The 15,117-nt window shown below is 38.8% G+C and overlaps 1 protein-coding gene across 5 annotated transcripts in view; it reads right to left on the bottom strand.

The window, feature by feature from the left end:
• The window catches only part of LOC124158773 (kinase D-interacting substrate of 220 kDa B), a 123,470-nt gene that overhangs the window by 59,142 nt on the left and 49,211 nt on the right, over nt 1-15,117 (bottom strand). The window contains exon 1 of one of the 5 annotated variants that reach the window (XM_046534080.1): nt 13,027-14,295. The exons of 3 other annotated variants lie outside the window; for them this stretch is intronic. In XM_046534080.1, the coding sequence (XP_046390036.1) occupies nt 13,027-13,236 (210 nt within the window). In that variant the 5' untranslated portion in view covers nt 13,237-14,295. Of the gene's footprint in view, nt 1-3,621; nt 3,785-13,026; nt 14,296-15,117 lie in introns of those variants that run through there. One more of the 5 variants, XM_046534082.1, reaches the window with a different exon arrangement.

Below are 15,117 nucleotides of genomic sequence, written 5' to 3'. Positions count from 1 at the left end.
AAATATTTTCAAACTAAAAACTTTGATGCGATCGTAATCCCTCGTGGATTACGGCGGCAGTGCCGTTATCACAAAAAAAATCAAAGTATGGGATTAAAAAAAAAACACGTTGATGCGGACGACGGCGATGGAATTCGAGATGAATTCCAATCTTGATCCAGAGAGTAAGAATGCCCAAGAAAAAGGTCTACACTTCTCCAAGTCACTTCCCAATCATTTCAGAAGACAATATACTTGTGAGAAATAGTAAAAATTAGAAGTTAAGGCATTAATGCTTGATATTAAGGTTGACGGTCACGGACTTAGATCACGTAAACATGAGATGGGCAGCCAGGGCATAAACTGGTCCCAAAATTAAAACGTTTTCACGAGGAGTCATACAGAGCCTGCCTTGGACTACTAAAACCACACGCCTGCCTAGCCGAAAAAAGTGTCTTTCGTTGAAAAAGCTTAAGTGAATAGCTATCCGAGTATGCAAAAATTAAAGGTCCATGCTCTTGTCAAGTTGAAAGAAAAAAAATACCATACACGGAATTCTAGCAATACCTTGTCATAATATATAATTTATAAAGCGATTTGATGAAACAAAATTTTATGTCACAGATTACCTCTTTCATGGAATTGCCCTGAAATGAGCTTTAAAAAATCTCACGCCCGTGAAAGGCAAGAGTGCCCCTACGGAAGGTGACCGCCACCCCTAGGCGTATGTTGGGTTGAGTGCAATCCAGGATATAAGGGTGCATCAAAATATCCATTAAGCGAATTAAAACGTAGCCGTATATTTATTGATCACAGTTATTTAACATATATTTTAAGGATATTTAAAGCGCATAACTCCATATTCATTAAATAAATTGATTCCATCGTTAACAGCTGCTGAGAAAAAATGTTTAGATTCCTTATTGACAACGAGATGTAAAATCAGGTGCGGTCACCCTTTCAGGATGAGACGTCGCAAAAAAGCAGCGATGATGCATTATTAATGATGGTAGAAATTTCCCGGCATCCATTTTTCCGACAATAAAACCCTGAAATACCATTATCGGTGCAAAATACACTTATTTCTCATTATCTCTGGCAATAATTAATTCGTATTCACTCTACATTACCATGAAATACGCAATGCTGGATACCAAGATGACGGGACGATAAAAGGGAGCTAGGATGTTTATAACCGACGTACATAGGGGGTTCTATTTAATTTGGACAAATTAAAGGCGGGGAGATTAAACCTTATACAGACTGGTGGATTGGGTGCATTGATTTTTCATATTCTAAACGAATCCAATGTAATTCACCGGCCTGGATTATAGTAGATACGGATAATTTTCCATAAGTATGTCAACGTACTCTTGTACGGAAACTAAACTTCAGATAAATTTTAACAAATTGACGATCTAACAATTATCACATTTTGTGCCTAGGTGACCACTAACCAATAATTGACCACTTGAGCAGCACCACGGTACCGCGGTATCGAGAGAGCTGTAATAAACATAATTTAACTAAAATAGTTCGTGAATGTGAAGAACCCTTCTTCGTATGTTCCATTTTACTGTTTTTTTAATGAAAAAAATTTCTACTAAGAGTAACCAAACTACCAATGTATAAAAGTGACGTTTTTCCTATACAACTCTTCCTCTCAAACGATATCGCATATCACATGCTTCAAGTCGTTGACATATCTCCAATCAATTTGATTTCCAACAGAAACGGTCGAGTGGATTTTAAGATAAGATTTAATACCTAGACGTATTTACTATTTTTTGCTAAGATGCCTATCCTTCCATTAGGCATTAATACCAATGAAAGGTAAGGAAGTGTCCAACGAATAGCTTGCTCCAAGTATAAAATTTTTAACATATTGACATCCTTTCCAGAATAGATTTACCAGCACTGGCAACCAATTTGATATTATAAAAATTGATAATAATTATTTGAGATGCTTACAATTCAAAATGATAATTTATTTAAACAAAAGGTCCGGTGAAATTCAACCGGTAAGATTTAGGAATTTATCTGGATATAAACACGAAATTTTTCCGATACATCTATGAAATTTATCACTTATATTTCAAGCATCAAAGCTATAAAGCGATAGAGCTGGTGATAATATTTGTAGAAATACATTGTATAAAATTTGAGAAAATCTAGAATAATAAAGTCAATAACGAATATCCACACATGTGGGCTATTGCAAAAAAAGTAAAACATTTTGGAGATGCCTCGCCTACAGGTTTTGTCACCACATTGTAAATTTGAGCTCTGTGCTTAAACATGTATCTATATTGGGTCCAGATACGCCACATATTTATTTATTAAAGCTAAATCTCTGATAAAACGTTTTCAATTACACTCCATTGTAAACCGTAAAATTGCAAGTTATGTCAAACATCAGTCAGAAAACAACATCAGAAATATCTAGCTGCAAGCTATTGCGGTCTTGAGAATCTCTATTACACGTTACGTCCACATTCTTAATAATGCAAAAATATTATCAACATTTCGCCATATGCACAACATGACTCTCATTCATGATAAGTCATGCCCCCTTTTCAGGTTAAGACCGCCATTTTCAGTGAAAATAAGGCAACCACGAAGTGATTAACATGAGATAAGTAGCGTTCATTTACTGCAAAGCGGTGCAAAAGTTGCATAATTGGTCACCTAAAACAAACATTTTAGCAGGGAAATGCATAATCATAATTATTTTTTACTTCACCTCTAATATATAGGGCCTTTTAGTTTTTTTTCAAACGGAGTTATTGTCCAATTCCTTAATCATGCGAAATGTGATACCTTAGTTCGATGAAAATTTTATTTTAAAGATGAATGTGAACATTTTATTTTGGGATAAGTCAAAGTTTCGTTTTCCCTATCTCACCCTCGAAACTTTCTTTAATTTAAAATATAGCAAATACACAAAAGTAATTGCCAATCACCTGAATCTCGCCATTTGGAGTGGCATGAAAATTTAGCCCAATATCCCCCAAAATTACGCATAAGACATCGAAATATTTGGACCATTTTATCACGCCAGGTACTACGATTGTGAAGTTATTACAGATATTGTAATGCCCTCATAGGTTGGATACCGCGTTGGTTGCTGGGACAGTTTCTTGGACTTGGTATACCTCGAGTAGTCTTGGTTACTATGGAAACGTTGATAACTTAATACGGGAGGATTCGAGAAGGGTTCTAATTCCATCAATTGCCAAGGAAACAACAGTGGAATCTTGTAGAATAATTCACTGATTATTCAAAGTCAATTCATTATTATAGAATAACGGTATCCATCATAAATACAGCAGTTCTTGTCATTAAATGGTGTTTAATTTACCGGATAAAATTGTATGTGAGTTCAAGAATCATTATCAAGTTTCATATTGTAGAAAAAGACAAGTAGAAAGAGGAACGCCATCTTATACATCCCAATCTTAATTTACACACCACGGTTAAACACACGATCCCTTCATTACTATTCATCCGAATCAACCCAAAGTTGATCCCAAGTTGGGGAAAATATTTTGCGTCACGTTCCTCATTTTACATTAAATATGAGCACAATTGGTTCAAATTCACGGATGAAGACGAGCCTGACAGGTAAAAGCGGACACTTACTGCAGGCATTCCGTGGACGACAATTCTTTCGAACACTTTTCCCGCGCTAATCCCTCTTCGGGGAATGCTGATCGTGCGGGTGGAATCCATGGCAACCGCCGAGAAGTCACGAAGATCCGGGTCGAGAACCGAGGTCCTACCGCGAGGAAGGCATGAGATCGACGATTGGCGGGTCACGGTGCAAAAGGAACACAGCTCGGATTAACGTGCACCGAGTTGATGTCCGGTAGGTAGCCAACTGCGATAAGGAAGGAGGCAAAGGGACGACGATAGGCCGACTAAAGATTACGCATTATCGCAACTCATCAGATGCAAAATTATTTTCAGCGGCACGTAATTGGCACCCCGGGACTTGATTATAGGTTGGCGCCACTTGATACTTTCGCAGGGAGCCAGCAAACCCTTATTCATGCCAAAAAACAGGACTAAAAAGATGAGGGACATGGGGTCCAGGATAGTTCAGGATCAAACAGGTCCTTGGAGAACACCCATTCCACAAAATTAGGAGGAATTATAATACTATGGGATTTAGCATAATTGATAAAAGTTTTTAGATGGAATGTGGTAAACTGTATCAAAGTGGAAGCATTTTATATTGGTTAGAATGCAGCCTCCTGAGGTAAGTGGCACATAGAAACATTTAGGGCTCAAAACGTAGGGTTTGTATCCGATGATTGACATAGTAAGCCTAACTATTAGACACTACGATGCTTGCACATGAAGCAATGACAGTTCTGGAGTCATTATGCCATAGGGTCAACACTGATTTCTTATGAAATTTTGACGCTAAGAAAATTCTACCTCGAGGAAAGGTTATGTCCGGAGACGTTGCCGGGATGCTATGCCGAGATCCTCCACATTATTGACAGGATAATGAGCCCCGGCAAAAAACAGAGTTCCCCAACCACAACAACATATCGCAATCTAAACGATCGGGTAGGCTAGTTTAATAACTGTCTCTCTATTCCGGTTAAGGTGTAGCTTTTTTTCTTAAGTTTCCAATACATATTGTACAACAGTATAGCGACATAACTGACCAAAAAACTCTAAACAGACACTTTGAACAGCAGGGAGTAAAAAAATCAAAAAGTGAAAACAAGGGAGCATCCCATCAAAGAGCTGTCTTTATGCAGTACCTCTTACCCAATATTTTCGATTCTTTTACCTTTCTTCTCTGACGGACGGGCAGATGTACACCACCCCGCTTTCCAATTCTTTCAAACACGTCTTATTTACTAAACTCAATTAAAATCCACAATTACGTACACCAGCAAAACCTTGATGAATCACTGTTAGAACCGTCCGTGGTAGATAAAATAGACTTAATATACGCCACAGCGACGACGATGAGGGTAGCACATATGACCTGCATCAAATGCATTTGCATATGTTTATTATCTGATGCCTTAATTCAAACCGAATAACATGTGCTCACTGCGTTATTTCGTGTTCCCGCAAACTTAACTCAATACAACCTATTATAGTCTCAAATTAGATATTTGTAACACAATATTTGCATTATTCCGGCTTTGGTATATTAGAATATTAATTATTATAATGTAATCAGTAATATACGTTACGAATATAATAAAATATTTTGAAAGCGACAGAAACCTGGAATATGGTGACAGGAGATAAAGGAAAAAGGTCAAAGTATAACAGGGAAACTGAGGAAAAAATTCACAAAAACTTTTCAATATTTCGTTGAATGTTTCAGAGAGATGCCTACGCTAGACAACAATATCTCGTAGAGTAGAAGAAAATTTTCCTGGGGTTGCGAACGGGTGAGCACTATATCTTATTATTCATCCAATGGTAGCCTTGATTTCTTTAAATACGTAATGAATGATTAGACAGAAAATTTTAGCAAGCAATGAAATTCACAAAGACTAATTTATTATTTCATGCAGAAATTCATTAAAACTTCAGGAAATCTCAATCCCCAAGAACGAGAGCCCGTAATTTTGCCACAAATTTCATCCAATACCCTTAATAGGATAATTCCCACTCAACCAGATGCATGCTGTGATTTTTTCGTGTCGTAGATAGCTAATAATCGCTGAAAACGCACGCATTTACGCACGAAATTTTTATGGTATGTATTCCTTTCTAAATGTCTCTTTCTCAAATACAAAAATTTTTAATAGGAGAAAGAACTGAGATAAAATCAAATTTGAGATTTGGCAATTTTTTTGAAGGATCAACTCTACCAACCCTGAATATTTCAAGGTGGTAGCGTACGTTACAAATAAGTGATACGTAAACAAAAAAGACCAGTCGAGCGGGAGTGACGAGAACTCATAACCAATCATATCCATTGGGAAAATTACAGTCGATCAGAGACGTTTCTACAAGTCTTGGATGTCATCAGTCCGCCCCGCACACACAGGGAAACCTATCGCTCGCTCTCGACCTGCTTTAAGAAGATCTTCCAGCTGCTTCCCCCTCCCGTATCGCTCCTCCGCTACCCACGTGATACCTTCGTGGGCTTCCGCGAGGACAAACGCCCGCCGCCGAAGACGGGTCGGCCGCGCTCACACTCCCTCAGATGCTGCACGGCTCACGAGGGAAAGCGATGACACTCCCGTGGCCGGCTCCAATGGTCGCTCGGGGGCTAATCTGCGCAGAGGGTAGGTGCCCACACCTCCAGGAAGGAGAAGGGCCGCTCCGGCAAGGCTCTGATTGGGGGGACGCGCGGCGGTATGGGTGACGTTCAATGGGAGTGAATAGGGACGCCTCATATCTACATATAGCCATGAGAACCGCCACATTTGCGTGCGTGTGGGTGTTTAAAACACAAAGAGTTCAAATGATTCAGTCATCAATTCCTTTATGACTATATATGTATATCATTCTCCGGCTCTACTTGGCGGGAAATATATCAACTCTGCCGGCCTCAGTGGCGCTGGGGTAACGTCCCCGAATGGCCACCAAGAGGTCGCGGGTTCGAATCCCGCCTGGCTGGATTTATCTCCATCCAGAGCATGGATGTATATTATTGTCAAACAAGTTAATTGTAAGAGAAGACAATCTACTATTAAAGTCGCTTGTAATAAAGACGACATTATTATTATGAACGGTGGTGGAATTCATTTGAATTACAATCGGGAAAAATCCCCTGGAACGGAAATCGATCCACAGGCCTTTGGCTTTCCGGGCCACTGCGCAGACCACTTCACTATCTAGGTTCCTTGATTTCCACGAAAAATAACTAATATTTCCGAGGGAATATAGGAACGGATAGCGTAGTGCTTGTGCTGTGGCCCGGATAGCCAAATGTCCGTTATTCAATTCCCGATACAATGGAATATTTTCTCACGGCAATTCAGCTACAATTAATAGATAGTATCACATTTACATAATTTGGAAATAGGAATAAAGGAAAGATAGGCATAAAACCAGTGAATTTGTACGCAATGAGGCACACAGGTGCAAATTTATGTACACCATGGATGAGATTCGCCATGAACAAATCATTTGGGTTGGCCGGGATTCGAAACCGTATCTCCCGATTGCTGGATATGAGATTCGCCTTGGAATAAGATGGCTTGGTGGTGTAAAAGTTAGCATAACTGACTGCAGATCGAAGATCTGGGTTCTAATCCTGGTTAAGCAAAATGCATTTTTCATGGCGAATTCATCCTTGTATAAAACGGATATATATTTGTGTACGTGAAGGAAAGAGACGTGACCGAAGACAGCAAAATTTCGAAGTCGGCGGCGTCCGGGCGTATAATATTACGACGCACCACGGCATCCAACAAAATGGTCTCTAAGGCGCGAATTGGTCACTAATGAATAAAAATTGAGTTTCAAGAATTGAGAGGTTCAAAACGAAGATCAATTATTGGTAATGCATCCTATAACCAACTACGCATATTATGGGAGATCACGATCTTATTTTAAGATGACACGGCGTTGGCGCCGAGTTAACTGTCTAGACAAAAAAATATGTACCTAATAGGAAATAGGAACAAAATTTACTCTGTTAAAGGTTTCACCACTAATTTTGAAACAACCACAAATAAAGGTCAACAGTAATTTATTAAAAGCAACCCGAGTTGAAGCAACTTTTTATAGCTCATTTTATAGGCTCATAGTACGTAAGACCCAGAAAAAGGCACTGAGTCACCGAGACCCAGGTAGATGTTGTAATAAATGAAGTGTTTAACTAGTATTTGTATCAAAATGGATTTGTAGAAAAAAATAACTGAATTACAGTCAACTGAAATTTAATTTCCACCAACTAAGGTATAATAAGGTTATTAATTATTTTAAGGAGTGTCTCCTTATAATTTATTTTGTACGCATTTAGTCCCGAAGTCGGAATACACTTTCATATTGGCGATTTGTAGCCCGTCGTTCACATCATGGACCTGACCAATTAAAAGTTACTGGATCAAAATAAAATTTCACCCCTACCAGATATGCAATTCAAGCTTTCAAAGCGTCATTAACTTTCAAACTATCAATTACACTGGTTTACAACTTGTCATCCACACCAACATAAATCCACGGTAATAACTTTATTTCCCTTTTGGCTTTTATTCTTGACTTGTCTTCAGTTTTTATTATTACAGTCTTTATATCAACTCACCAACCTGTCTGTTTGTTTGTCTGGTACAAATCTTGTAACTCAAATTTGACTCACTTCCTGTGAAGCAAAAACGCTGAAATTTTGCACACTTCTTCATTTCCGATGACAATACATGAAAATATAACTTTTTCTCGCCAACCCCCCTTTAACCACCCCCCAGTCAACCCCCCCCCAAAACATGTTTTTGATCTAAGAAGTTCCAAATGGTCGATTTTCGTGTTTCGTGGCATTTTTAACATAGGGGTAGGCATTTAAAAGCATAGGGGTGGCATTTTGAAACATAGGGGGCTTACCATTCACTGAAAATTTAATAAATATAGTGACTTTTTTAATACGTCACTTTTGGTTTTTCGGGGTCACTGAGTTTTTTTGCTTTGTGTCATATATAAACGTTGCTCATCCCCTGTAATCTAAATATAAAGGCTGGTTTTTAAAAAAATTTTTTTATAAGAGCTTATTGGTCTATTGGTATGGCCCTATTTCTTAACATTTACTCCGTCCACTCACCCCACCGCAGTCTTCCGCAGGTGTATTGTAGACAATACTAAACAGTTTTCGTCAAATATACCAACTTTCTCTTTGGTGAAAACTAACAACCAAGATAAAAATCCTAATTAATGACTAGTAATTTGTCATTAACTATGCATGTATTTAATATAAATCATTTATTGTTACCAAATATCATACCCTTAATTTAAGTACTGTACAGCCAAATAAAGCCTGAATACATAAATAATGCACGTATCTAAAATGACTTCGTTTTAAAGATTACCACTTACATTATTAAATGAAGTATCCTAAAACATGGAATTCATCGCAGTAGTGTAGCCCTTTCCTTTATATCTTCATGGCATGTTGTAAAGAAAAAAAAACTCAAGGTTGAGGATATGTTATTCTTACGCATAAAACAAAAAACGAAAACCATAAAAAATATAATCCAACTGCCGAATATATCCAACTGCCAATAAAATAAATATCCAACTGCCGAATTCTGAAAGATATCAAAACTTTCGACAAACGGCAATTAATTTCCCCTGAATATCCAAATATCGGTTTATTATAGCATAGAGCAAGATTTCAATAGCTAAAACAAGCCTTTTTGGTAAATAGAGATGGCATTACTTATTTTCTATGGCTACGAGCCAGAGAAAATAGAAAAGGAGCCTAATTTTAGAAGGGGTACAAGACGTTTCAACATTGATGTTTACGTCGATTTTTTAGTGTATTTCCTCACGCTTGACTACAGCCGCAAGACCTGATGATGCTTGTAAAACGCAAAACCATTGATCATAAAAATAAAATTATACTCCATGGTTGATTTCAATTCAAACTACTCAATCTTTAAGGTATTTTGTAAATCCTACGGCCTAAGCAATTTTGTATCAGGTATTCTTATAATTTGAAGCGTAAAATGGGATCCGATTACACAGTGATGATATTAAATCCACGATAGTAATAAGAACTTTCTCGGGAATATTATCATCCATCACAGTAAAAAATAAAATTTTCCTTACAGGTTTTTCCTCGTAGGACATTTAAACATTGTTTTCTCCTGCAGGAGTAAACTGAAATCCTATTCAAAATACCTCCTCAAACCAAAGACTCCTCCATGCATGCCGCAGATCTCAGTCCACACAATCTGCGCGCAAGGGAATGTCCCCTCGTAAAAGTTTTCACTTTCAAATGATTGCAAGCGCAGAAATAAAAAATATGAGTCGTATGCTTTTCGGACCCGAGCATTTAAAATCGATGGTATGGCCATGTTTACCATGGCATCTACAGACTACAACTGTCATCATGAATTCTCCCATACGTAAAAGAATCATGAAGCATTAATTTAGTAATCAGCACAGTGATCTTGGAGGCAGAATTCGTCCTCTGATTCCCCGGCCCCTTATATTTTTCAAAACGCCCGTTCTGTTCCGACTACTTACAAGGGCATTGTGCGTGAACGAAGTCTCGAAAACAAGACTATTCCATTGAACAATTTAATTTGTCGGACTTGTATAGATTCCGAAGACTTTATAGGTGACAGTCAATTAAGTAATGCAATTAGTACATGAAGGAGATTCAGAGAGTTTTAAAATGTTACTGGTTGATCCGAAGCTTATTCCTTAACCCCTCAAGCGCGGCAGGCATTTAATTAAATCCCATCTCAGCGGCCGGATGAGATTTAAAAATCTTCGCCTTTTTGGTATACTATCATTCAATAATTTATATCTTTCTTAATATACGATCAGTATCGTTGAAAATTTTTGTAAACTTGCGTATTATAATGCGCTACTATATAATAATTTTTCGAGCGATTGGAAAAAAATATTTATTGTTTTATGTATCTCTTTTTATGAACTAATGAATTAAATTTCAATTTTGAAATATTTTTATTTGGTTTCGAATAAGCTACGAGATCTCTAACATTCCATGCATTTAAAAAATACAATTACATGATGTAATTTAGTTATTTGGGTTTGAAAATTTCATAACAGATTGGATACTTTCGATAGGATTACCCGTTTCGCCTACTTGAAAATTTACCACTCCGCCCACTTCTCTGACATTGTTCCATTATTACCGTATTATTTCATACAGGTAATCACATGCTAATGTTTCAAACGTCAATATCCAAATATTCAAATGATTTACCTTAGAAAATCTGCTCTGACATGATTTGAAGCAATCCAAACATAATCCCACTGCACATTTTTCACAACAGTACACGCAAACTCTTCATTCCCCATGTTACGCACAAACTGCACACCTCCTTTGAGACTTTGATTTCTTCCCAGCTGCAGGAATTGTCTTTAGGAAATCAATTTTTGTGAGTCTTGGTACTAAATTGTGTAATGAGTGACGGCCAAGTCCAAACAGTTCGTATGACGTTGGATATTTCAAAAATATTATCTCGCCCAATGGCACGCGAAATGATAAGTCAAATTTTTATACGTGTTTTTCCTGTGAACAACATATGAATTTAGGACTGCCTCATTCAATAGTCTCCTAAATAACTTCATACATCACTTGTAATGGCGTTTTCTTTCCATTACGTACGAATGCAATAACAGGTCCTTGAAATTCACCCCACCAATGATTTTACTATAGCCTAACACACAAACAGACTTCCGAGTCTCTTTTTTGCCTTTCAATACTATTCCCATTTCGTAGGATCCCCAATGATAAAAAATACCACACACAGGAAGTACACTCGATGAGAATTTCAGCACACTGCCTGAACGAACACCACACAGCATGAATGACTCTGGTGGACTGGGTGGACTGAAGCTCGTGGTTTAGAAGCTCCCTCAAGAGACGAGAAAATATCTCGAAGGGGCCCTGGTATACGCTGACTGTTTAGATGGAATCTTATCTTCGTTGATTAGTGTCCAGAAAAAAAAATAAAAAAATAAATGCAGAGCGAAGCACATGGCCCCTTCGCTTAGGACGCTTAGGACTAACGAGGCGGACCAAACACATTTGGGGCTCGAGGTGACGACAAACAAGGAGAAGACGGAGAGATGGCATTGAGCTTAGAAGATACCGTATCTCAAGCTAAAATAGCTGACCCTTCTAGACGTCTCTCAAGCAGAATAGGCGGAAGTTTTCATGATAGAACAGCTGAAAGAAGGCGATGAGTTTTTGGACCGAAGTCGTCAAGGCGCTGGTTTAAAACGGAATTTTATTGAAGCATTTTTTTTTAATCTTGAAGGCATAAAACCGCTATGAATATTTTATTGGAAAGGAAAAACATTTCTTCAAAAGATAGAGTAATAAGTTTTAATTTAACATACAATATCTGGCGGAGAAAAAATATTATAAACAGTAGGTCAGGAAGCGTACTGGGTACGCATGACGGCGGCATACGAAATTTAAAGGGCGCGTACTGGGTACGCATGACGGCGTTGAGGGGTTAATATATTACCGCGTAGCAAAAAAGCGCAATACAATTTCCTAAGTTAACGAATACCTAGATGCATTTTTTAAACGTCTTACGTTAAACACGTGACAGTAATTAAAATACGAAGCAGTCAGACAACGCTACTTTTTCATAGATAAGTGAAAATTAAGAAGATAAATGTAATTGCCATTTATTTAACAACAATACAATAAAGAATTCTATTCAGCTCAAAGGAATGAAAATAATAAAACAAAATTATAAAATTATAGCTAATTTTTTAAAAGTTTCTTTGGGTTAAATATTATCCGACCACAGATTTCAGTAACACAACAAAAACTCCAATAAAACTGCCATATCCGCTTTGTTTAATAGCACCCGCTTAAGGACCACTTACAGGGCATACTTCATCAACAAATAAGCTCATGTCTGTTTACAAATTTATCGGCTATATCCATCCGAAGAGTTCCCGCAATACCCCATTTAAAATTTATCTTTCGCCACGCCCCATTAAAACTCCGTTTCCCGAACATACTCATCCTGACCTAAGGACAATACGTCACTCACATGCTATCTCCCTTTCCTTCCCGCGTCTGAACTCTTAAAATCTCCAATCTGGAGGCAAACATCACCCAAGGCTGACGAATAGGCTGGCTGATAAGTCGTACAAATGACCTATAGCCTAACCAGAGGCCACTGGGTGAGATGCTCCACTTCCAGTACAAGACCGATGGTGATCAGAGCATTTTAAAACGACAATTCGTCATACGTTTGTCATCCTTTAAGCCCCGCTTCCTGACTTTCGAAAAAGGCTGGCTCTTGCGTCAAACAGGAAGATGGGTAGGAGGAGGAGGGAGTGGTTCAACTATTAATACTCAGTAATTGAAAGAATACGGATGGGGCCGACAGATTCACATACCTTTTGCTTATTTCCACCGCCTATGAAATGGTAAATAGACAGGAGGCTTCCATAGACACCGCTAGAGGGTCGACTTCTAGACAGGAGCGGTGTATCCTCCGAATCTCTAGCGGGGCCCGACCGTATGCATCCCTCGCTTCTGCTTATTACGGGAGCGACACCGCCGGGGTATCCGGGAACTAGATGAAATCGCATCTTATCACCCTCCATCGCCACGGAATGGCACTATTCAACTCGATTTCGCAAAAGCACAGCTTCCGAACGGCGCGGTTAAAGATCCTTCACATCAACACAGCAGCCAGTCCTCGCACCCCTGGGGACGAGTCATCCGAGGATGGGAACTCGTCTAGAAGATGGGCAGATGGTTTGAAGCACTTGGGAAACCAGATGTTATTATAGGATAGGCAAATTGTCGGGGAAAATTTTCTTCTATTATCCTCGTGTAATCGATCCGAATTTGCAATGGACTCTTCCAATGATCAAATGAAGGCACGGCACACGTACATACTGTCGACTTTACGACGACTAACAAAGCGTCAAATGTTTAAAATCAACCAGGGCAATCCCAATCCAATTGTCAATCGCACTATCGATTTGGTCACTCAAACGTTAAGATATTTTTAGAGAAATGAATAGTTGATATAGAAAAATAGGTACAGAGATTAAGGGGTGCAAAATTAACAATACTCACGGCCTAACTCAGACAAAGACTAATCGAGCACATATCTTCTTTCCTCATTGAAAAAATCAAAATAATAATTGAACACCACATCCATCCCGGCACTTCAAAGTCCTGTCATCACTGGCGTCTTCATATTAAAAATCTCCACTGGAAATTGTCAAGGGTTAAAAACACTACAGGAAAATCCCAGTTTACAGTTCTCACTTCGGAACTTAATGAAAAAATGAACTAAAGACCTACAGAGACAAAATTAAATCAAGACACATTTCACCAATTAAAAATTATCTTCGCACGAAAATGTTTAAATCTAATAGAATACTAACTCACACAGGACAACACTTATCACATGGACACTTTCACTTAAGACTTCGTCACCCGGTAATTTTTTTTCACCACCTAAAATTCAAAGATGCCCCAAAAAATATCATCACAGATATCATAGTCACAGACTTCTTCACCAAAAAGACACAAATTCCTCGTAAATCACTCGGTAAGCGATATACTTTGGCACCACATTCACGGTAATCCAAGATTCCCTGCGTACAGATGGACAAGCACTAAGACCGAGCGCGCTCATGGAGCTTAAAATCCACACTGAGTGTTCCAAAACACACATCCCTGCATACGGCAGAGGTTTCATGCGGGAATAGACGGGAGGGAACGGGTGTCACGGGCTGCACCGTCAAAAAAAGCAGTCGACATCGCGCGGGACAGCTCCATCGAAAACAACCTCTCCGGGACGCTGGCACATTCGACGTCCAAAGACTGGAGATTATTAAAAATAGTGGCGCCGGTTGTCCACTGTCGAGGGTGGGTCACGGGAAGGGTGGGTAGGGAAGCAGATAAGGTGCGGAAACTCCCTGAGACGGTCAAGGATAAGTCATCCTCTTGGAAATCGGTAGATGCAACCATGTGAGTGATTTCAGGCGCACTGGATGTAGGGGAGGTTGTGTTTTGACAGATGATTCAACGCGAAGACGATATGATTCAATTTCGGGGGTGTTGGAAGGAAGACAAACTCTACACAAGTGATCTTATCGACAGCAAGGAGACATTTTTATTTACGCTACGAGGAAAGACAAACCCGCTCAGGTCAAGTTCAATCCTTCAACCGCGAGACGAATCAGTTTCATTCAAGATATGTTCCAGAGAAAAAAAACTAGATTTTTCGGGTGAAAGCCTCACATAAGCCACGACGAAAGAGAGGGGCCAGGGAGCGCGGCCCCTCCCGAAATATTTAAGGCCCGTGCCATTTCTCGTAAAATATTAAAAGCCACCCATCGCCCGCCGTTCAGGGATATCATAGCAATTACTACCATCTACTCTTGCTATAGCAAGTCCTTATTTTTTTTCTCATTTATTCTAAATAGAAAACATTACTGGCCGTCCTTATTTATTATGATTACCTA

Source organism: Ischnura elegans, chromosome 5 (assembly GCF_921293095.1).
Source record: "Ischnura elegans chromosome 5, ioIscEleg1.1, whole genome shotgun sequence".
Lineage (NCBI taxonomy): Eukaryota > Metazoa > Arthropoda > Insecta > Odonata > Coenagrionidae > Ischnura > Ischnura elegans.
The sequence above is the reverse complement of the archived record's forward strand: the minus strand, read 5'-3'. Positions and strand labels throughout refer to the sequence as shown.